At 33.9% G+C, this 25,269-nt stretch overlaps 1 protein-coding gene across 2 annotated transcripts in view; it reads left to right on the plus strand.

The window, feature by feature from the left end:
* The window catches only part of tsl (membrane-attack complex domain containing protein torso-like), a 134,858-nt gene that overhangs the window by 23,820 nt on the left and 85,769 nt on the right, over positions 1–25,269 (plus strand). Inside the window, exon 1 of one of the 2 annotated variants that reach the window (XM_023173648.2) lies at positions 5,481–5,769. The exons of the other annotated variant lie outside the window; for it this stretch is intronic. Coding sequence (XP_023029416.1) covers positions 5,734–5,769 — 36 coding nt within the window. The 5' untranslated portion in view covers positions 5,481–5,733. Of the gene's footprint in view, positions 1–5,480; positions 5,770–25,269 lie in introns of those variants that run through there. 2 annotated transcript variants of the gene reach the window in all.

Consider the following 25,269-nt stretch of genomic DNA (forward strand, 5'->3'; position numbering starts at 1 on the left):
AGAACTGACCTGGAAAACATGCTTGTCTATCTTCATGACATTATAATCACCGGAAAAAGTGTTGGCGAACATCAGTAAACTCGAAGAGTGTTTTCATGAGGCTATGGAATGCTCATTTTCAGATCAATCCAAAGAAGTGCTGCTTTTTCTACGAAAAGGTGAATTTCTTGGAACTCGTTTTGTGTTCAAAAAGAGTTGAAACAGATCCAGAGAAAATCAAGGAAGTGCAAGAATAGCCAACACCGAAGAGCAAACACGTCGTAAAAAGTTTCCTTGAACTCTTGTAGCTATTTCCGGTGTTTCGTGAAGGACTTTGGGAAAATTGCTAGACCGCTGATTAGCTTGATTGAAAGGAGAACCCCCTTCGTTTGGTCTCCAGACTGCTATCAAGGATTTGTTGCCCTGAAGAGACAATTGAGCAGCCCACCGATCCTGGCATACCCAAAGCTGTTTACTGGACACGAATGCATTCTATCTTGAAATAGGAGCAGTACTTTCTCAGGTCCTAGAAGGAGAAGTCGTCATTAGGTATTTCAATATGTCGCTGGAAATATCCGAATTAAACTTCTGTGGTACGAAAAAAAAATCCTTGCAGTGGTCAACGCGGTGGTTCACTACCACTCCTTTTTATATGGCCGTAAATTATTTATCGGGTCAGACCATTCAGCACTTCGGTAGCTCTTCAACTCCAAAGACCCACAAGGACAAATAGCCAGGTGGATAGAAAAGTTGCAAACTTATGGCTTTAAAAATTCAATATCGGAAAGGAAAGAGACACGAAAACGCAGATAGCCTCTCAAGAAGACCATGCTTGTCATCCGGATGCAAATTTTGTCAACGCCAGGAGGACAAGGATACCCAGTTACCAGAAAAAGAACTTCTTACTAGACTTGACACTACCCTCATGACGAGGCAAGATATCATCGTACCGCAAAAGGAGGATACTGCCTTGAAAATTATACGAGAATGGATTTATAAATAAGTGAGGCCGGAATGGCAGGAGATTTTCAAGTACGGCCATGCTGTAACCTGCCATGCTGTAACCTGCCATGCTGTAACCGAAGACAAGGCAAAGAGGGAGGTTGAAGCAGTACCTCAGTGGGTGCCCTTTCGAGAGAATCGCAGTTGACATTCTGGGACCACTTCCTATGACCACATCCGGTAACAAATACCTTACGATTGTGATGGATTATTTCTCCAAATGACCTGAAATAGTAGTTATACCCAACCAAGAGGCTTAAACGGTGGCACAAAGTAAGGGTTGAAACAGTCACAATTATTATTTTTCAATATTTTTCTCAGTTAAGTTGGTTGTAAGTTGTGACTTTCTCGGCTCTGGAAATAGTATATCTATACTCTTTTCGGAATATTGGAAAATATAAAAAAACATTGAACACATTGTCGACATTATGAGAAAACGAAAATATTCAGGAGATTTTTTTGTTTTTATTGTTTTTAATTTGACGTCACCTGATACAATATTTATCAATACAATATTTATTAACACGGATCTATTCATTGTTATAATTTCAATAGCCTATACCATTACAAATCCACTGAGTAGTTTTCAATGTTTGTTCATTTCATTAACAAATGAAGCAGTTGTTTTACAACGTTCTCATTAAAGGATTTTTTAAAATATTTGGCCCATTATTTAGAATTATTCAATTATTTCCTATGGCCAGAATACAATTTGAATAATTTGTTCTTTATAGAACCGGGTGCTGAATAATTCGAAAGACTAAAGTCTGGTGAACGCATTGGCCACTGCACCAGATCATTATCTCACATCCACCTTTCTGCCTCTTCAGAAAGTGTTTTATATGTTTTATATGCATAATTACGTTTCATATATTGCTCAAATTTCTTTTGAAATGATTTGTTAGTCAAATATTCTATGTGAGAAATATCAATTTTTCATCAGAATCAGAGATAGCGTAATGCAAGTAAGATGTACGTGCTGAGTAGTGATGTCGGATAACCCGTGGCCCTATTCCGTAATTTTTCCACTAATTATTCATTTCAGATACTTGCTTGTACTATTTGCAATAAACATTTGAATTTAAACCATTTTATCTGCTGTTGGCTGTATTTTAGCAGAATGCCCGATCCCTCTGAACCCGATTTCGTCTCACTATACTCGTATGTATCAGGATGACATAAAGGTAGAGTATAAACTTCAAACTAAGCAGAAAGCTTAAAAGTGTCCCGACAAGGAGAACTGGATGAATGCGATGGATGATGAATATGATTCGGGAGCTCACGGGAATTCTGCTAAGACAATTTTTAAATATTCAAAAGGTATGCAAGAAAACAATCTTGCATTCACAAAATCGGATCCCAACTTAGAAGGTTTCGTTGACGCCGACTGGGCATCACATAAATCATTTGGTGGTGCTATTGTTGCAAAAGTAGTAAATGAAATGAGAAAAGCATTATCAACCACCTAGGCTCAATATGTATAGTAATTTATGTGGCTGCTGAAGAAGCCATTTACCTTGAAAATTTACTAAAAGATATCCCTGGTAAAATTTATTGTATATCTTAGGTGTGTCCACTGATGAGATGATAGGATATATCATAACTGACTGAAAGTTATAACCAAACATAATCATGCTCTTTCATGTTCATGTTCACCCCGTTATGACTTTACGGCCTTCCAGTTGTCTGGCATTGTATAATCGTGGAACGGAGATACAAACTCTGTGGAGGTACATCGTTTCCAGAGTCTTCATTTCAAGTGAAGTTCTCTAAACTACTCTACAGAAAGAGGTTGAGTGAGATAAAATCCCTAATCACATTCGTGGCAGTAACTTTTTTTTTCCCGACAGTTCCAATGACCACATCTGTGACAGTGCCATTGTTCAGCTTGATTAGATGTTAAGGTGGAACGAGTCATCCAAAGTGGTAACAGTTGTTGAAGGTATCTTACTATTGTGTTGGGTACCGTAAGAAAAAAAAAAAGAGTTCATGGAATGTTGTATCAAATGCTTCACTTGCTTTTGTATTTCTGATTTTTTGTTAAAATTATTATTATGTTTACTTATATGAACCATTTCTAGAAAAAGCCTTTTGAATTTATTATTTTCAATATCATATTCAATTCAATATCATATCATATTCAATATCATATTATTATTTTCAATATCATATTACTAATAATTTTTCACTAACACTTATATTTAATCTCACTGTATGTGTAAATATTATAATAATCACATTTTCTCTGGTGCTGTAACAAAATTTTCAACGTCAAATTTTGCATTCGACTTTTCGTTTTATTTTTGAATTTATATGCCTTTTTTATATTTTATACTAACTTTGGTTACTTTTTGTAACATATCTATTGCTGTATAATGTTCACATGATCTTTATTTTGTAGATATTCTTGATAAAGGAGAATAATATACTTTACGAAAGCTGGAATAACACAAAATAGTGTTTTCATAGCCCGCAGATATTGATTGAAATACCCAATTCAATCAATCGATTGCTTCAAAAACACTTCACTAACTTTCTTCGAAAGCTTCTGTTTCACTATAACTGTCGTCATTTAAATCAATAATGAATTAATTTCCACCATTAATATGGAAGTGTCCAATCTCCATCTTTTTCAACTGAAATTACTTTTTCAATCCTTCTCTGCCAGTCTTCTTCGGTAATATTAGATACTCCTTTGATAACCTTATTACATTCTTGTCGAATTTTGTTTACAGACATGTTAGGCGTACACGTTCTCGAACCATCAGTCCACTCTTTCGTAACGGAGTCGTTAGTGTCATACCAAGTTTCGTCCAAATAGGAAATAGATTTTATTGAAACAACGACAAAAACAAAATAAAAACAACAATAAAAATTAATTGGCGCTCCGGGGCGACTTCATTGATTCCAGTGGCACATTTGCTTTTTCAGCTGCAGGAAAAACCGGAAAAACCTGCAGCACCACATCATTTGAAGATCTTGATCTAACAATGTCCTCTCTCTCATAAAACAAAATGTAGGGTGTCTCCAGAGGAAATTTGCCATTGTTGTTGTCTATATTTAGTTATATGTTTTAAGTATTTGACACGCAATTCCACTATTCTTCTGCTTTCCATAACTGCTTGACGTTTGTTTATTATTTTAAATGTAAATCCTAGTTCCTTTATCCAATTCTGAAAATTTTTGTCACAGCAGCTCACGTGATGGCCGGAAGTATTCAAGTTCTTCCTTATGATTTGATTTTGATTTGTTTTTTTTTCACTGATTTTATTAGATGAACATGTAAATGTTTGGTAATTCTGTATCACATCGCGTCTTGCGTTTACGTACAGTTGAGAATTGAATTTTGGTGAAATCAGATGTTTGTAATAGTTTGTTTTCCTCGAAACAAAACTTGAGATGTAGATTCTTATATAAATTGAAACATTATCTTTGTATTTCAATATTCAAATGCATCCGAATCTTATTCACTGGTATCTCTTCGCATTGTTTACCATCGCTATTGGAATCACTACACTGGAAAAAGTGTACTTGTCCAAAGACGCCACATTAAGTACAGATAATTTTTTTCAAGTAATTATAACTGCACCAATATTGAATTCCAACACTCAAATCGCGATCAGTTCCTGAACTGAACACGAGGCGATAACCATCCCCGCATTTCCGATTTCTATTCGTCACCGTCACATGACTTCAAATTTAATTTTACGACTCTTCGCCAATCATAAAACTCGGTCCACGTGGACTACTTGGCAGCCGGTTTATTTTTATGTATTGGTTGTTTTGGCCTTTGAGAGGGCCCACAACTTCAAGTATGCACAATGTCGTTTACTTCAGCTATACCTATCATTCAATCTTATGATCCATAAGGCCGGAATTCCGTCCTTTCTAATCGGAAAGTGACTGAATTGAGCTGTACACAGCAATGTTAATTTGCGTGATGTCAGCCTCGTCTGCAAAAGTATTATGAATTTTCTTATCCAATCGTGCCAGTTGTTGTGGTGTCTAATTTGGTAAATCCCCTTTATTGTATTCATGCTTTGAACATCCATTTATTACTGTTCCTGATGTAGGATGTCTAATAATATTGAACCACTAAGTATGTTTTTCGGAAGCAAATTATAATGTAATTGAAAACATTTGTGAAGAAATCCTGCCCAAACTCATTATTAATGAACTTTGTTATAAAGTCTTGAAATAATAAACCAATTATAAGATATGTGAACATTATAGTAATTTACGATCATATAAAAAAAATTCAGCAACAATTATATTTTATTTCTTCTTGAAATTCCGAAAAATGTACGTACTAATTTCGTATCGATCCATAATTTTGGATACGAAGGCGCATTTCCATAAATTTGTATCCGAGAGAAGATGCATTTTGATATAATAATATGTAATTATTTGAGTCAAGGTAGTCGTGTTCTCCTGAATTCAAAACATCATTACTCAAGTAGAACGTTATTATTCAACATACTCGTTGGTAGTTCTCTTCAGTCATGGCGAGAATACGAAAGCCACTCTCTGAACTTCTTTTTATTAGCGGCGTATAATCGAGATTTTTTTTGAGAGGCAATAGATCGCTCTCCGAAAATGGAAGTCCGGCGATTACTTACAGAAACATTTTGTGGCATCTCAGCAATACAGTGTTTTATTTACCTAATTCAGGATTCTAGTTAACTCGAGGCATTGACATTACTGTCAGCATTGTTAATTTGTTCGTAGTGATTGTGAGTTTTTGTGGCAGATATGAGAAGAAGAGGGTTTTCCAGTAGTGCATACAAAGTGAGTTTTCCAATTTTAATTGTGATTAAATGAAAGTTAGAAAATCGATATATCAAAGAAAAAAGTATTGTTAATGGTAAAGGTATTCTTATTTTTACAAAGTATCTGTTTTATTCTCCATTCTACCAGTATTTCGGTTGCGGAGAAATGAATATAATTCATAAATAAATAAAATCTGAGAATTTCAAATTCCAATTCATCCGATAAGTTGATGTCGAATCAAAATTCTTTCCTTAAAAAAATATCACTCCTACTCATCGTCATCTTGTCATATTCAATAAAAGAATAGAACTGGCCAATACTTGATGAAAATCCATATTAAAATACTAATTAATACAGTTTATTGTATGATTATCACTATAAAGGGTTTACAAAAACCGCGACACGTGTTTCGCTACACAATAGCTTCCTCATGCATAAGGAAGTTATTGTATATCGAAACCTCATGCATAAGGAAGCTATTGTATAACGAAATACGTGTCGCGGTTTTTGTAAAACCCCTTTATAGTGAAAATCATACAATAAACTGTATTAATCATGCTTAAGGAAGCTATTGTATAGCGAAACACGTGTCGCGGTTTTTGTAAAACCCTTTATAGTGAAAATCCGCGACACGTGTTTCGCTACACAATAACTTCCTCATGCATAAGGAAACTATTGTATAGCGAAACCTCATGCATAAGAAAGCTATTGTATAGCGAAACACGTGTCGCAGTTTTTGTAAAACCCTTCATAGTGAAAATCACACAATAAACTGCATAATTCAGTTTTTTGTCATATTCATTTTGATTTTTGTTAAACGGTTGATTATTAACAGGAGTGGTGAATATAAACGAGAGTTCCTTCAGACATTATATAGTAAGTTTCTACATAATTACAGGAAATTAATTATATGTTTGATTGGGATCATTTTATGTTACCTACCATTTCAGTTCTCACACAATGTGAGATAGAAAATGCATTGCTTATATCACTGAATAATTTACTGAAAAATAAATACTTTATAAGGTCTTGCAGTCATAGCGTGCATGGCAAATGGCCCAAACAGAGGATCACACAAGGCACTTTTTGAGGAGTAGGGTTTCTTGAAACCAAAACAAGCCTTGATGTTTGGAAACAGTGCCTGTTTTGAATTTATTCTGCGCCAGAAGTCCCTGTTCAATCTTTAATGATTTCACTCTAGTAACTCTAGTAACCTTTTATATTTATTAATTGTGAATTCAGATTCAATATAGGGTGTTCCAACGAAAACTTGACCCTCCCTGTAAGTCGGAAACGGGCGTGTAATCGAAAATTTCGAAGAACACGTCAATTATCATTATTATGGGGACTAGTTCTGATATGGAAATCACACACAAAACTTCACCTCTCTGAGGTCAGCAACTATCCCCCTATATTATTTTTCAATGGCATAGAGGGTCATTTGAAAGGTCTTTTGTCCCTCTATTACTTCTATAATTTTTTTCGAAATTGGTTCATTTGTTATCGAGAAATTAAATGTTGAACGTTTTATTTAAGAGAAAATCAACGAAAGTAATCACAATCAATGGATGAAGTTTGATCTTCCTCTTGAAGATGATCACTTAGTGATCAAAACACGTGTCGAGGTGTTAAAATGACGGTATGGTGTAGGGAAAAAGATACAGTTATATTCATTACTACTACACAATGCATCACAAGTACATAACGGATGAAGTATTCAAAATGACCTCTATCTAGATCTAGTTCCATACAATAATACAGTCTACTTTCGAAAGCGTTAGTTACATTATTGAAGATGTCCGGAGCCAGAAATCGACATTCCCGAACAATTCTCTGTCACAGGTCTTCTGTTTAACGTATTGATGGCTCATGTTGTGGTCTGGATGTTTCGTATTATAATTTCTTGCAGCAGCTTTAGCACATTCATTATTTCGATAATAGGTGGCAACAATTTCTATTCTTTGTTCAGTAGAATAAACCATGTTGGAACACAGTGAAAAGGATGACTGAATAATAATTCGTGAAGAAGTGACTGGCCAACTATCTACTTTTTTGTTCTGCGACAACTAGATTCAACAAAAACTAACAGTGTCGTCTATTTCAAAACATTTACTACTAATTAAATAAATTCTACAAATCTAGAAGACCTGCGACGGGAATGCCGATTTCTGACTCCGGACATCTTCAATAATGTAGGTAAGGAACGCTTTCAAAAGTAGTCTGTATTATTGTATGGAACTGGATGGACGTCATCTTGAACACTTTCTCTGTTGATTGTTTTGCCATTGATATTACTTTAGTAGATTTCCTCATATGATTGACAGCGATTTTTTTTTTTAATTAAAACGTCCAACATTTAATTGACAGCGATTTTTTTTTTTAATTAAAACGTCCAACATTTAATTTCTCAATAACAAATGAACCAATTTCGAAAAAAATTACAGAAGTAATAGAGGGACAAAAGACCTTTCAAATGATGTATCACTCGACCGCCCATGCCATTGGAAAAAATAGGGGGGGTAATTGCTGACCGCAGGGGCGTGCAGTTTCGGCTATGATTTCCATATCAGAATTAGTCCCCCTAAAAATAAAAATTGAGGTATTTTTTGGGGTCAAGTTTTCGTTGGAATGTGACTGGAATGTATTGGTCCAAAAATATATATTCACCTTCTTCACTATGTTTTAAAAATTGATTAAAATCATTTATTGTAATCCTCAAGTCGGCGAAGTGATAAAAAATGTTGAGTCGATCAGTTGTTGAGTCGATTCTTACCAGTTACTAAATGTCTGCCAGACGAGATGAAATACCTCTATTTTTAGTCATCCAAAATATATGGAATAAAAAGTATATAAATATTTATTTATTGAAATAATATTTTTTTAAGACAAAATAGCAGGGGAGCCCACAATGTAAAATGGGGATTTACTCGAGCGTCATTGAGACATATTAGGTTGCAAAGCTTAGATGATAAGAATAAAAAAATGTTATATAATATATACCTTTTCATCGGTGGGGGAAGCGGCTATAGATTTTTAAATATGTAAAAAAATACTTTTGCATGGATATACTCGATCGCGTCAGATATTGATAGCAATAATGTTGGTATGTTAATCTGATCATTTGCATGATGTGGGTAGTTGTACGTAAGGGTTGAAAGTGAAAAGAAAAAAAATTTAATCGAGCGCGTCAGATTTTCTAAGGGGGTGTTAAGTGCAACAAAAAAAAAGCTCTCATTCAATAATCTGACGATTTCGATCTGACGCAAACTCGCGGCCATTATTATAATGTTCAAAAAAAATTCGCCATTTTGGAATACTCAAGCGCGTCAGATTAAGATATATATGGTTCATCTTTATGTTTTAGACGTGTTATCTCATAATCTGACGATTATCTAGAGGGATTCGCTTAATCTGACGAAAACAATTTTTTTTTTCAATTCATTGAACTTAAATAAATAAATAATTGAATAAGTGTATGATTTTTAAGTGGAATACTTTTATTTATAAGAAAATAATTTTTGTAAATTGCTCAAATAAATATTATTTTTTTAAAATCAATTGATTAATTAATGAAGAAAAAAGAAATGAAACTTTCTATGTTTTTTACCACTTTTATTTGTAACTATCGTTACTGCAGTTTTGTCCTATAAGGACATTTTCAAACTTATATATTGTATAAGTTTGAAAATGTCTTTATATATTGCATAAGTTTCAAAATGTCCTTATAGAACGAACGTAACGTTAGTTACAAATAAAAGTGGTAAAAAACATAGAAAATTTAATTTCTCTTTTCTTCATTATGATTTCTTACCACGTAGTAACGGCTACATCCATCAATTAATTGATTGATTAATCATCATCTTCATCTTCATTACGAACGAGTCTCTGTGATCAGCTGTGATGGCGTCATGGCAACAGAATTCAGAGTGGGGACGGAGTGAGAAAGTAATAGAGAGAGAAAAAGTGAATAGAGAATAGAGGAATAGAAACTCGGAGAGAGAAATATAGGTATCACACAACTGCACGCATTAAACTTTATCGACAAATTTTTTGTTATTTTGGCTTGCGAAAATTGTCAGATTATATATTTTCGTTATCCTGGAATTATTTCCTTCAAAATAAAATAAAAAGCTACGCTCGAGAATGTCAAAATGACGTTATCTTTTTACAACTTTGCTGCCCTCCCCTTTCTTTAAGTCACTCTCAAATTGTCAGATTACTGGAATATACACTTTTTAGCAGGTAATTAACTCACCCTACCTTAATCTGACGCGCTCGAGAATTTCTGATGATCAATTTTTTCACTAATCTGATCCTTTATCCCTCACAGGCCATATATATGGGGCTCATATTTGGTGGAGGTACTTAAACAAGGTATCCCCCTGTATATTAATCTGCCGCACTTTAGTAAATCCCGAAATCCCCGCTTGGGCTCCCCTATTGAAACACAAGCACTACAGGAAAATCCTTAAGGTGCTCTAAGAGCAGTGCCTCTGCGAAAACCACCTCTGCCTAAAAATTTAGTCGTCCTTTTTTCAAGTCTGGATAAAGACGATCAATATTTTTCATAAAGGATAGCTTTCAGAAATGTTACGATGAGAAGTGAATAAATAATTCTCAGGCAGATTAAAAAATTTAAATAATAAATGACCTATATAAAAAGTACTAAAACAGAAATCTGAACTATTAATTTTTTCCTGTTCAGTGAACTTGAATATTACTCGAGACAACGCTTTGTCTCGAGTAATTCTCGATGGGAATTCCGAAACGAAATGGTATTATGCAAACCATAACAAACTCTCGCAAGCAACCATAGAACTGCCAACTGGGTCATTGTCACTTTCGATTTCTTTGGGTCGACCAGAGGACTAGGCATTGTGCCAATTTTTATTAGCGGTCGATAAATCCGTTTTTCATGTGATATTATTCGCTTGATTATTCCGTGAATGGATATAATATTTTAGGTTGCCCTAAATGATTATTATGCCATTAGAAACCTTGTGTGGATTATGTATTCAACAATGATTTAATGATTTACTTCTTCCCGAAACAATTCCTTTTGCTACCTTTAAAATTTGTAAATAAATCGAAAAACTACCAGTCAGCAAAGTACTAGTACTGACATAGTTCTGTCAGTACTATTACAATGATAATCAGCAGCAAAACTGCATTGCTAGTTTTAAGAGAAAGTTATCGATTTGTCTGAGCCCTGCTACGGATTTCTGTGACCTCAGCAAAGCTTTTTACTCAGTGCTATCAGTGCATTTCAACTTTTTCATACAATGATAAATAATATAGAATAAATACGAGAAAGTGAAGGCTACATATCTTCAATGCTTAGTCTCTTATGGGGAAATATTTAGAAACAAATATTGAAGTCAATTCAAACAATTTAGCAGGACGTTTCAGGGGCAATGATCTATATTTCAATATCATTAAAATTTAATTTTGATTTAATAATAGACAGAAAAATGCTTTTCAATTGTGATGACCTTCATGTTAGCCGCCTCAATATAATAAAATGTCTCGGCATGCAGGTCGAATAATTTTTGAACTAGAATTGTCATTGTGAAGACTTATGTGAGATGAACTCCTCTTTAGGTTGATTCACGTTTAAGGTAATGACTATTACCTGTGAGAAATTCCAGCTCATCAAAAAATGTATAAATACTTATGGGGGTGCCATTTTTGTAGAAATATTATCCTATGAAATTATGTCATTCAAAACCTATTTGTTCTTGAAATACACCTCCTAATGCACGAATATTCAGGCCGTTGCTTTTATTCTGTGGTAACATTGCTATAATCTAAACCGTAACAGATATGAAGACGATTAAATGGGAAAAAAAGGTAACTGTCATCGGGAACAATACAACGGTTTGAGAAAACTTACGGGGACAGTCGCCATTCTCGAGTTATACGGAGAAAACCAAAAATGCTGTTTTTCGTTTTATTTTTCGAATGGAATTGTTATTTCGGATAATATCAAGAAATGGAAAAAGAAAATTATTGTATTCGAAGTGTACTATGACCATGTAATAATAAATATTCGATAAAACGTTTCGTGTCAACATGGCTACCATCAACTTTTTTTTAAATACGGACCTGTCTCTTTTATTACAGATATTGATATCTAAAGCGATACATTCATAATCCAAGGGTATATCACATATTTTTATAGCGTTTCTTCTGAAATAACTACCATCATCAGTGATAACAATTTTTAATTACGGTCTTACCGTTTTTTTTTTTTTGTAAATTGTTTCGATTTCTATAAAATAATTCAGACAACCCAATAAATTCGACAGATAGGTCCCCTAACACAATAAAAATTCGTATTTTTTCGTTTTGTAAATTTTGGTATTGCCGTAATCCTTCTTTCAAGGTTTATAATATTTTTATAATTCTCAATCCTGAAAGTAACGAAAATGTCTGTTTTTGGTCAAAATTCGACTGTTGTATAATTTGGTATGATCAAATAGCATCTCAATTCATTTACCATCTTAAACGCGTAGGCTTTGCTTGGTTTGTATTGCAGGAAAAATGAATGCCTTGTTGATATCTGTCAGACGTTTATGAACATATCAAAGATGTATTCAAATGATGAAAGGACTGATATGCTATTCAGTTATGCAAAATCAAGTAGAAATACTCTCTTGACAAGAAATATGAATGTTGAGCTAGCTATAGCCGAATCGTCGTATTCCGAACATCCAAATGTTTAGACGATTAGAAAGAAATTTGAGAGACTATGGTGCATTTGACAAAAAGAAAACAGAAAACGTGTGGTTACTGGAAGTGTGGGGAATCAAATAAATGTTATGGGTGAGCAAATATTAACATATGAAAATTTACACAGTGAAAACATCTTTTTTAATTTAGGATTGGACAGTTACAAAATTTATGTTAATCAAGATTGTTCTTTACGAGAAATTTCCCACAAAATGGCAATTTCTGTCAAATCCACCAGAACTATTTTAAAAAAGAACAAATATAAATGCTATACGATACCCGCAGTTCATCACCTCAATGAAAGGAATTACGGAAGGAGAGTACGATTTGCGAAGTGGTTAAGACGTAGAAATAGGGAGTTGGTAATATTTGTAAATAAATAATTTGGACGGACGAATCAAAATTCACCAACAATGATTGGTTTGACAAAAATATCCATTATAGGTGTAATAATACAAATGAACATTTACATAGGAAAACCATTTTCCAAGAAAGGTTCGGAAAAAGTGTTTGATTGGGAATTGATTCGAATACGATGATATTTTCTTTTTCCATTTTTTGATATTCTCCGAAATAACAATTCCATTCGAAAAAATCGAAAAACTGCATTTTCGGTTTTCCAAGTATAACTCCAGAAGGGCGAGAGTTCCCATGAATTTTGTTCGACCATTGTATGGTTCCTGATGATCATTTATTCTATTCGAATCTATTACGGTTAAGAATATAGCAATGTTACCACATGATAAAAGAAACGGCATGTTTGTTAAATTTCAAGTAGAATTCATGGTATGAGTGAGGGATTGAAAACATTCTCTATATTTTTTTCGTGATATTGATAATTACAAAAATTATTCAAGTTACCTTGACCCAAAAATATATGATCATCTACCTCAGTATATTAAATTTATTACAACGTTGATGCAGTTCAAGATTGTTTGAGAATGTGTTTGACTGAAAAATGTTTTAATTCACTTCATGAATATTTCAGCCATTCGTTTTGAAATCCTTTCTCAAAATACTTAACCCTGTCCAAAAAAAAGGACATATTTTTTTACCTTGGATAGAACTTATTTTAAATTTGCTAAATATTCTGTGTCGTTTCTGCCATAATTAGAGTATCATCCATTCGCACACCACCCTCGGTATGTTAACGAAAATCTGCTTGATGATTAGTTGAAATATACTGGGCGTGTTTGTGATCCCGTAGGTTAAACGCGTATACGATAATAAACCTTTATGTGTGGAAATAGTGACAAACTTTCGAAAATGTATCGATTAGGTCTATTTTAGAAAATGTGTCGCCTCCACGTAAATCTAAAAAATATATTCTATCTTCGAAATGGGTTATTGCTGAATTTCCAATTGTGAATTTTAAAATCACTGCATACGAGTGTTCGTAGTTCACCATTATATTTTCGTACAGGTACGAAACAATTTTTTTCACAAGCACTGAAAAAGTTACAATATTGAAATCAACCTGACGTTTTGTACTACCAAAAAGACACTCGGCCAGTAATTCATTTGGTTTACCCCATCGTTGTATGGGGTGGAAAACGCAACCCCTAAAATTTATTTCAAATGTAACTTTGTGTCTTATCATTTGTTTACCATTTAAAAATTTATTTCCGATAGCCTGTTTCATTCTAAACAAAAAATGTCTCTTGGTTTTTTGCCCAAAATAAACCAATTCGCAGCAAAAAATAATTTCACGAACAAATACAGAGATACATCTTCATAAATGCGAACTGGATTGATTGTTATTTTGTAGTTAGTACCTGCATTAAACAATTAAAGGGTAATAAACAAAACTAATTTATTAATAACAAAAAACACAATATGTAGAAATCATAGTAAATGTTCAATATGTCTACCTTCAGACATTACGCATGCGTCTAGACGTCGGCGCATTGAGCCACGTATTCGCTCAAATATTCCTGGAGTCTCTCTGATTACCCTGCACGCATCAATGAGTCCTCTACATCGTGAACAGGAGTAAGATAAACCAAATGCTATAAATGGCCCCAAATAGAGAAATCGAGAGGATTGAGATCCGGGGATCGAGCGGGCCAGTTCTGTGGTCCTCCTCGACCTATCCACTGATTTGCATATGTTTCAGTTAAATGCTGACGTGCTACTTGACTAAAATGGGCGGGAGCCCCATCATGCATGAAAAACATCCCTTCTGACGCCCAAAGGAACTTCCTCCAGCAGTACTGGATGCACTTCTCTTAAAAATTGAACGTATGCCTCACCATTTAATCGAGGAGGTAGAAAATGAGGCCCAATTAAGTCATCCCCAAAAACTCCGAGCCACACGTTAAGAGAAACCTGTTCTTGATGGTTATTTTCGACAATAGCGTGAGGGTTTTCATCAGCCCATATGTGGTAATTATGACAATTAATAATCTTGTCCCGAGAAAAACTACATTCGTCTGTAAATTCTATCATCTTCGGAAAGTCACAATTTCTTCTAAGTTTTTCCAGCATCCAATTGCAAAATTCAAGACGGTTCAGAAAGTCTCGCGGTAACAGTGCCTGTACTCGTTGCAGATGGTAAGGGAATAAGAGTTGTTCCTTTAAAATTCGAAATACCGTCATATGATCAACATTTAGCTGGAAAGCAATCTTTCTAGTACTGGTAGTAGGTTGTTCTTCAATCAAATTAAGTACTGCTTCCTCAAGCTGTGGTGTTCGAACTTCTCGATGGCGACCACAATCCTGCGTTCTTTTGTCGAATGAAACATATTCTCGTAATCGTTGATGAAGTCGAGCAAATATTATATGTGAAGGATGCTGCCGTTGAGGATACATTTCAGCATATCTTCTAGAAGCTTCTAACCCATTCCCCTGCGACAGATCGTAAACGTAATGCATATCAGCCATTTCCTCATTTGTGTATGCCATTTTAATAACAAGTGAATTATGAAAGTAACAAATTAAGAACAGAACAACAACACACAATTAGTAATAATTCAATTTCGAAAAATCACTAACTGACAGCGTCATACCAATTTAATTGTCACTATCGCTAATAGCGACCTACTAGATAGATGAGTTTTGTATTTTCGCATTTATGACGATGTATCTCTGTAGTTGTTCGTAAAATAATTTTTTGCTGCGAACTGCTTTATTTTGGGCAAAAAACCCTAGAGACATTTTTTGTTTATAATAAAACAGGCTATCGGAAATGAATGTTTAAATGGTAAACAAGTAATAAGACAAAAAGTTACATTGGAAATAAATTATAGAGGTTGCGTTTTCCACCCCTTACAACCATGGGATAAACCAAATAAATTACAGACTAAGTGTCTTTTTGATAGTACAAAACGTCAGGTTAATTTCAATATGTACCCCCATTAAGGGGCTGTATCTCAACAAGGGATGCTCAAATGAAATTTCTTCATATGAAAAATCCTATCTTTTTTTTGATGAGGAATCACCTCCTTGAATGTTTTACACTTATTCAGTTACACCCTGTATAACTTTTGAATATAATACAATCTGTTGACATTATATTCGATTTATTATGGAAAATAATTCTATTCATATTTTGATTTTTATGGAATTATTTTCCAGCAGCTTGACAGCATTAACCTTTCTTGATTTAATATCATTTCTAGAAACATGTGAATTCGTTTTCCGATGACATTTCAGGTTAGCTTCCCAAATTTCCGCTACCGCAGTTGTCGGTTGATTGGTCATACCACTAACACTGACATATAAACTTGTCATGTTGACTTCGGAGTCACACCAATAGGTGGTTCCACTTATGTTTCGCTTGCGTTTGCGCAGCTATTTTTATCAAGTACTTTTCTGGTTTTTCACATTTTGCCTTCAATGGGGACCGCCTGCTCGGTACTGACGATGCCCAATAGGCTGAAACAGATGTCTTCCGGCGGCTCTTAAATTGAAATCAATATGTGAATGATCAGAAAGTACTTTTCTATTCATATATACAGGGTCCTGCAACAATGGCGCGGTGTTCCATATCTCTATATAGGAAGCAGATAGGAATCTAATTTTCTATAATATTACCTTATTGCTCGAGCTCGACAAAATAAAAATATTGGCGGTCACACAGGGTGTTCGATTTTTTCTGGTCGGATCCCAACTGTGTCTTTTCAAATGGCAACCTATATTTTTTATCGCTTTTTCGGTTTCTTCATAGAAAATAAAATAAACTTTATGTATATCTGCACTTCGAAAATATTGACGGTTTTCGAGATATCTAGCATGACAGGTTTTTTTTCCCAATATTCGTCACTCAGAATATTTGAAATTATAAAGTGGTGCCAAGTCCAGTTGAAATTTTTTTTTGGTCGAATATTCTACATTGGTAACTCTCTCAAACGATATATCTGAAATCGACCTGTGATATACAGGGTATGAAAAACCGCTTGCCAAATATTGTAAATGAAAATTTGCAAAATCTTCCTTATATTAAATGGAACACCCTGTATATTATTGATCCATAAGAAGCGCCAACGAAACCTCTACAAATTTCATTAAGTATTCCTTATGGCTAAGTTCAATAGTTTTTCTTAAATGAGCATTTCTTTCGAAAAATGGTCATTTTTTCAAAGCGAAATCCATTTGACGACTGATAAGAATATACAAAAAATACCCTTTCCTTAAAATATCGCCCATTCCTAAAATTACCTGTTGCTAGATAAACAAGTTGCGAATTACACCACAAAATGGACGTTCTTGAATAGTTACAATAATTTCAAAAATCTCGGAATTTGTGCCATATTCTTTCGGTCTAAAACAACCTTTCAGCGAATGAAATATTTATTGGAAATCAAGTAGTCTGGCAAATGACAGAACAAAATATTTGGCTGCAAATGAATATTGAAATTTTTAGTCAATCGTGAAGTTGAACTGTCGGTATAATTTCATCAGAATGTTGTTATCAAAAAGTGGTTTGATTGATATGATTTTCATATTAGGTGAATCAGACAGGAATTGTTTATTGGCAAGTAGAATTTATTCTCAACGGTATCCAGATAGAAGGCATCCAGATGAAAGATCTTTCCGAAAGGTCTTGGGACGATTCGTTGAAACTGGATCTATTAAGTATTCCAAACATGAGCGCATCAAGCCAGCTACTAATGAAGATAATGAATTGCAAGTTCTTCTTGCTGTTGAAGAAGATCCTAGTAGGAGTCAACGACAAATTGGGGAAATAGTGGATATAAGTGAGAGATCAGTGCAACGAGTATTGAAGAAACATCGCTTGCATCCATACCACGTTCAGTTACATCAAGAACTACTGTATGCTGATTTCGAGAAAAGAGTGAGATTTTGCAATTGGGCCATGAACAAAATTCGTCGAAACGAATATTTTTTCAATAATATTTTATGGTCGGATGAATCGACATTCCATAAAAATGGATTTGTAAATCGACATAATTACCATTATTATGCGACAGAAAATCCTCACTTATTGAGACAGGTGGATTATCAACATAGGTGGTCGATAAATGTCTGGGGAGGCATCATTGGAGAATATGTAATTGGCCCATACTTTTTTGAGGGACATATGAATGATGCAATGTATCTCAATTTCTTACGAAATGATTTACCAGGTTTGTTAGATGATATTCCTCTTGACCTCCGCAATAGAATGTGGTTACAACATGATGGTGCACCTGCTCACTATTCGGCAGAAGTGAGAGATCATCTAAATGAAGTATTTCCCAATAAATGGATAGGACGGAATGGGCCTGTACGGTGGCCCGCTAGATCACCAGATTTGACGAAACTAGATTTTTTCTTATGGGGATACATAAAAAATATGGTTTACGTTGAGCCACCAACTTCTCCCGAAAATATGCGACTTAGAATAATGAATGCTTTTCGCAGCATTACACCAGCTGTCTTGCGCAGGGTAGAACAGTCTTTCAAACATAGACTTCAGCTCTGCATTCAAGAAAATGGAAGACATGTTGAACATATTTTATAAAAGTTTCATTATCAACCTTAATTAAACTCTCCCTTTTGTAGTTTTGTAATTTGCCAGTTGACAAATTTGAATATCTAGAACTCAAGCTCTGAATGAATATAATAACATGAAAAAAATAGTTATTTATAATGTTTCTTTCTTTTAACTTGTTTGGTTTGATATTGCACGATTTATGAGTGAAATTCTGCATCCAATAAAAAAATAATTTTCCATTTAGCAAAAAGTGATAGGTACATACATTTATTTCGTTAAAAAATATTTGTTTGGACACCTTCTAATGTACAAAATTGAAACAAGATATCTTTCGTATATTTTTATCAGTAGTCAAATGGATTTCGCTTTGAAAAAATGACCATTTCTCGAAAGAAATGCTCACTTAAGAAAAACTATTGAACTTAGCCATAGGGAATACTTAATGAAATTTGTAGAGGTTTCGTTGGCGCTTCTTATGGATCAATAATATACAGGGTGTTCCATTTAATCTAAGGAAGATTTTGCAAATTTTCATTTACAATATTTGGCAAGCGGTTTTTCATACCCTGTATATCACAGGTCGATTTCAGATATATCGTTTGAGAGAGTTACCAATGTAGAATATTCGACCAAAAAAAAATTTCAACTGGACTTGGCACCACTTTATAATTTCAAATATTCTGAGTGACGAATATTGGAAAAAAAACCTGTCATGCTAGATATCTCGAAAACCGTCAATATTTTTGAAGTGCAGATATACATAAAGTTTATTTTATTTTCTATGAAGAAACCGAAAAAGCGATAAAAAATATAGGTTGCCATTTAAAAAGACACAGTTGGGATCCGCCCAGAAAAAATCGAACACCCTGTGTGACCGCCAATATTTTTATTCTGTCGAGCTCGAGCAATAAGGTAATATAGAAAATCAGATTCCTATCTGCTTCCTATATAGAGATATGGAACACCGCGCCACTGTTGCAGGACCCTGTATATATATATATATATATATATATATATATATATATATATATATATATATATATATATATAATATATATATATATATATATATATATATATATATATATAAAGTCTCATTTGCCATCTTCTGGTGAAGTCTGGTTGAAAAAACCTCCATGTCCGAAACACGTGTCTATGGTTTGCCACTTTCTTGAGTGCTATGTTCGATATTAACTTCTGTTTATATATATATATATATATATATATATATATATATATATATATATATATATATATATATATATAAATTCGAGAGTTACACCTCTCGAAGCGAAGCCATCTGAGATGATGGCGAAACGTCGACTATCGAATAGTACACAACGGATGAACACCCGGAAGAACAACACATCATATATATATATATATATATATATATATATATATATATATATATATATATATATATATATATCAATATATCAATATATCATTACAGCAGAAATATTTTGATCCAAAAAATAAATACGGCTAGTGGAATGGATGGAAATTATCGTTTTTTAAAAAGCTAAAAAGCTCAGTTGTGTCAAGTGAGTGGTACGACATGATGATCACGGGTTTCACGTGTTCAAATCCCAGCGCAGTTTTTTCTTTTTGCTGTTAGTAACAAATTATTGTCATTCATATAAGTACCAATTTTGGGTGTTTGGATAATCACGAGTTTTTATTTACCAAAACAAAGACATTTGTTTGAACTAGTGAAATTTCAATATGAGGAAGAAAGGTGATATGAGCTTTGTTGTTGAAAATGTTATCACGAATCGAAATGCATAATAAAATATACGGCATTTTATTTAAAAAAATATCATTTTATGAAATATTTTTAAAACATTTTACTATTACTAGTTTCCCCGTTCAACCGAATTCGTAGTTGTAACGCACTGTTTGGAACCTTTGGTCTAGTAATGAATATTACAGGAGTTTTTTCCCAACACCAAACCGTTATTTTAACACCTCGACACGTGTTTCGATCACCTAGTGATCATTTTCAAGAGGAAGATCAAACTAATCCTATTCACAAAGTTTTTCTTGTTTATACCATAGGTACCTCTTCTAGGTACCTGCGTCTTGAGTGTCTTAAATTAATTTCACAATATTGCCTCATCTACTAGTCTTAAATTAATTTTACAATGTCTCCTTGTGTAATAGTCAAGTGAATCTAATAATTGAAATATTACTTCAACAAGCTACATAGTATACAACGAAAGTCATTTTTTTGTGGAGGAAAATCTGAAAATTTGAAAAATAAAAATTATAATGGAGAACTTTATACTAGAGTAGAAGGGCAAATTTTTTAGTTTGCCTCAATAAGTTACCGCGTAAAAATCAAAGTATTTTTCCCAAAGAAAAATCTTCTATTTATCAGTAACTTGTCGTATTTAACGATTTTGCCTATCAAAAAAATTGTTAAGAAATAATACAATACTTACCTTAACGTTTCGCAGGCCAAAATCTGCCTCCGTCTTCAGTATACTATTAAGTGTTGGTCCACCATCGTTATTCATAATATTATTATGTTTAATAATTTCTACACTCTCATAGGCATCTAGATTCCTGTTGTTAACTTGCCTAACTAATCTTAATGAAATGAAGTCTGTGGAATGGTTTTGTTGCAAAATATGGGCGACTGCTGATTTTTCAGGTCTTTTATATTTAAGTGTGCTAAGTGTTCCTTATATCTTATTCTGATAGATCTTTTCGTCTGTCCATAATATTTTTCATCGCAGTCCTTACATTCAATTTCGTAAATTCCAGACTTTTCCGAACTCTCGACTTTTGGACTTCCTATCAGGCTCTGTAGTGTATGACTTGTTTTAAAAACCACCTTCATACTTAGTTCCTTGAAAATCTTTCCAAAGTTCTTCGTGTATTGGTGGTATGGAACTGAGATGTATTCATCTTGCTTTTGTCATTTTCAAAAGTCGAGATTTCGTTCAATGTTAGCCTAAACTTTTTCTTTCTTATTATATCAACTACAATACTCCTCGGGAAACCGTTAGTGGCTGCTATTTCCTGTATTGTACGATTTTCTTTTGTGAACCTCTCATTTGTGAGAGGAAAAGTCAAAATACGATGCACTAGAAAATTCAGCCCAGCACGTTTGTGCTGTCCACAGTTATGTGAACTATCAAGAGTATACCTGTACGTGCTTGTTTCTTTTCTAAATACATCGTATTCTAGCCCTCCATATTGGCTTCTCATTACCAAAACGTCAAGAAATGGAAGTTGCCCTTTATTTTCTAACTAATACGTGAATTTTATTGATGGAAATCTTTCAGTTCAAAAGGAAACAAAATCCTCAAATATTCGATTTTTTGTTATCGAATATCGCGAAAACATCGTCTACATACCTTAGTATCAATATTAACGAAGTTAGCAATGGTGCTGATTTAATTTGGAACAACCTGTATATCTGTTGATCAAAATCTGTTTTTTCGGTTAACCAGCTGTCGCCCCCATACGAACGAGCACTCTCAAAAGTCTAAACCTGTGCGAGCTAAGGACTTTTAACGTGTGATTCGGTTTTAATCTCAATATCCCACCGCCGTTTATCGTGTTACTAAGACTTAAGGCAATCGTGTACTATTTGTGCAAATGACTGATATTTTGCTCATCGTTCGCGTATGTTTTTTTGATGCTTGGGCGCTGTCTGACTTAATCATTTCTTTCAAATCTCTGGAAAACACTGTTATCCTATTTTTCATATTCTATCGAACTTAATATCAATTTTGTTCCCTTGTGAGACGTTGTGTCCGTTATTCAGACGTATTTTGTTTAGTTGGCGTATACGAGCCGATCCCTGCTTCGTTAAAGAAGCTCTTCAGTTCTTTTTTCAGATGGTGTCTCTATAAAAGTTTTCGTGTAAATTCACCCTTCGTGGTTATTCCCCTGAAAACCTTACAGTTATAGTCGGCTATAAAATTGTAACTAGTAGGAACAAACCCGATGCTTTCATTTCTACAAATCCTATATAGTGCAAAAGGGAAATTTTACTAAAAAAAAATAGTAGAATAACCACGCAGGTGTATTTTCCAAGTACTCTTGATGTTTCTTATCCTATCCATTTTATGACTTAGTACCAAACACCCACATCAATGTATACAGTTTAATAACTCTCGAGGGTGGAAAAAACATTTCACTCCAAATCATTACGAGCTGGCAAAGGATACTCAGTTTAAACCACTTTGTCATTTGCCGAGGAGGGTATGCATACTGGCTTTTGTGGTTTCCCAGCCTCACACACAGATTCATTCGGGAAGATTTTGCCGTTCATTGATTGTTTGAATAATTTTTGAGTTCTCTTGTCCCCTATAAACAAAAATTGGGAAACAGTTACTTCTTAATTTGAATGTGGTTGACAATGATTTTTGTTGAATGATAGAGGTTTGGACTTTTACTCTATAACAATAAGTTGACTCATTGAGAAGAAAAAAGAAATGAAATAAAAAATGAATGAGTGAATGAGCTATCAGAATAAGTACCAAGACCAAATTATATGGATGACAGTGAAATATAAATAATGCATAAACAATAAAAATCGGGATAAAATAACCAGTTATCACCCGAAGACGATTGAATATATCAACAATCGAAACGTCGTGACCTAGACATTGCTTTGAAATATTTTTCCTTATTTTTGTTTTTTTTTTCATCGTTTATGTTCACCATATTTTCTTTTTTTTATTGTTTGACATATCATGTTACTCTTTTCTTTAACCTATTAATTTATTTCCAGTTCATGTAGGAATCCTATTATTTTCGTTTTTTTAAATATTTCTTCAACTAACTAATCCGTATATTTCGGTCTGCCTTTTCTAAAAGATATTTTAACTTCATGTCGCGTCATATAATTTGAATAAATTGAGTTCATCCATTCGAAGAAAATTAGAGCTCCCGAGGGTCTTCTCACTTCAAAATTTTGTTGTGGTTGCTATCATGTCGGAGTTACGCAACTGTTCGATAAATTGTTCAAAAGTTCTTCCACTATTTGTTTGAGGCTGGAAAACCATATTATCAGGTTCTTTATTACATAACTATTCTTCCTCAGTTTCCTTGGTTTGGCATCGTGCTTACTTCACTCAACAGCCATCCCTCGTATTTTTTTTTAAATGAACCTTCTCTTACACTTTGACCGTGATCGCAGGGGTCACGGCTGAATCCAACGCAGCCTTGGTGAACCGCATCACGTTTCTATGAATATTACCAGATAATACATGAATTCAAAAATGCTCATGTTAAACATGAATTCAAAATGACTCTTTTACAATTACATCAGAATATACAAACAGCAGACCTGGTACGAGGGGTCTACCAAAATTTCTTTGAAAAACTTTTTCTATGGTGGGTCGATGTTCCTTATTGTTTATTGAGTATAGAGTATATAACGTTCCACAATCTGAAAAATTAATAACGCTAAATAAATAGAGAATATGCTGAAGTGTAAACTGAAAAGTTCGCCCCAATAATTTACTGCGTAATATAAACCACTGAAGAGTCCGGTAAGTCAGATATTTGTCGTATGTATGAAAACGAAAATTGAAATGATCAATGGAAAAAATGAAATTTCTATACATAACTTTCTTTGGAAGATAGACGTTTCGGTAAATAGTCTTTTAAAAGACCCAAAAAGGCATTTCTAAACAACGTCTAAATTGCAACCAACTATATTTATATTGACACAGGTTGAAACAATGAATTGTTTAGATGTCAGATTCAATATTCTGCAAGAGTAGATACACATACCGGATGATGTCTAAGAATTTAGTTTGACCTCTAGCCTTAGCAGTGACTGACAACCCAGGTACTATCCAATTCTACAGAGCCAATTGGAATACCTTGTTACTTGCTGAAAGAATATTTGCGGATTCTTTGAGTTTTTCCTTTTTTCATAAGGTTCCTTGGTAACAATTATTGTTTCATTCCACTTACATCGTAATAACCAGTTGATTTCAGAATAAGTTCCGCTATCACCAAATCTGGTATCAGTATTCTCTTTATATATTCACGATATCCATTTGTTCTTATATCTAGGGGTCTTGCGATTTCATCTATGGATGCTTTTTCACAGAAACGATTATTGTTGTAAAAATATTTTTTCTTCATTTCAACTATAATTTCTGGTTTAGTTTGAGTCAGAAGAGATGGTAGTTCTAAAAGTTGTTCTTACCGATTTGTCTCAATTTTTCCTACAAACCTGGAACATAAGTTGTAATGTATACGAGTTCTAATGTACGGCGGTTGCCCCCCGCGCTGCTGTGATATCGGTAGTGTGCACATGTCTCCCCATCACGACCCAAAAAGGGAAAAAACGGCAGAGACTTCTTGTGTTCACGATACAAATTTTTCAGTGATAGAACCGATGCACTGAAGTAATGTAACACTGAACAAATATAATTCATCTGGCGACGACTTTTCTTTGCTTTTTCAAAAAGTACTTGCGAAACGTGTGTGTGAATAGTAAGCCAAATGAATAAAAATTACCACAGGAGTTGATATTGGATTCAACTTGATGTTCGATCCAAAAATATCCGAGTAGAGTGTGTTTGTCAAACGACTTGAACAATATTTCATCGCAAGAAATATTACTGAAAATACAATAAAACGAGCAGTTTTGCTATATAGCCTCGCGGAGGAGGCATATCAATTACTTCTTGATTTATCAGTGCCAAACAAACCGAAACAAAGTTCATATGAAGGAAGAGTTGAACATCTGGACGGTTATTACGACAAAACACTTGTGGTGTGAGTAGAAAGAGCTAAATACTATGCCGCCCAAAAATTAAATGGTGAATCAGTTAAAAACTGGGCATTGCTTTAAAAAAAATAGATAG

This window comes from Leptinotarsa decemlineata, unplaced genomic scaffold (genome assembly GCF_025532065.1).
Source record: "Leptinotarsa decemlineata unplaced genomic scaffold, Ldec_3_MD MMD2_P_RNA_scaffold_6, whole genome shotgun sequence".
Taxonomy (NCBI): domain Eukaryota; kingdom Metazoa; phylum Arthropoda; class Insecta; order Coleoptera; family Chrysomelidae; genus Leptinotarsa; species Leptinotarsa decemlineata.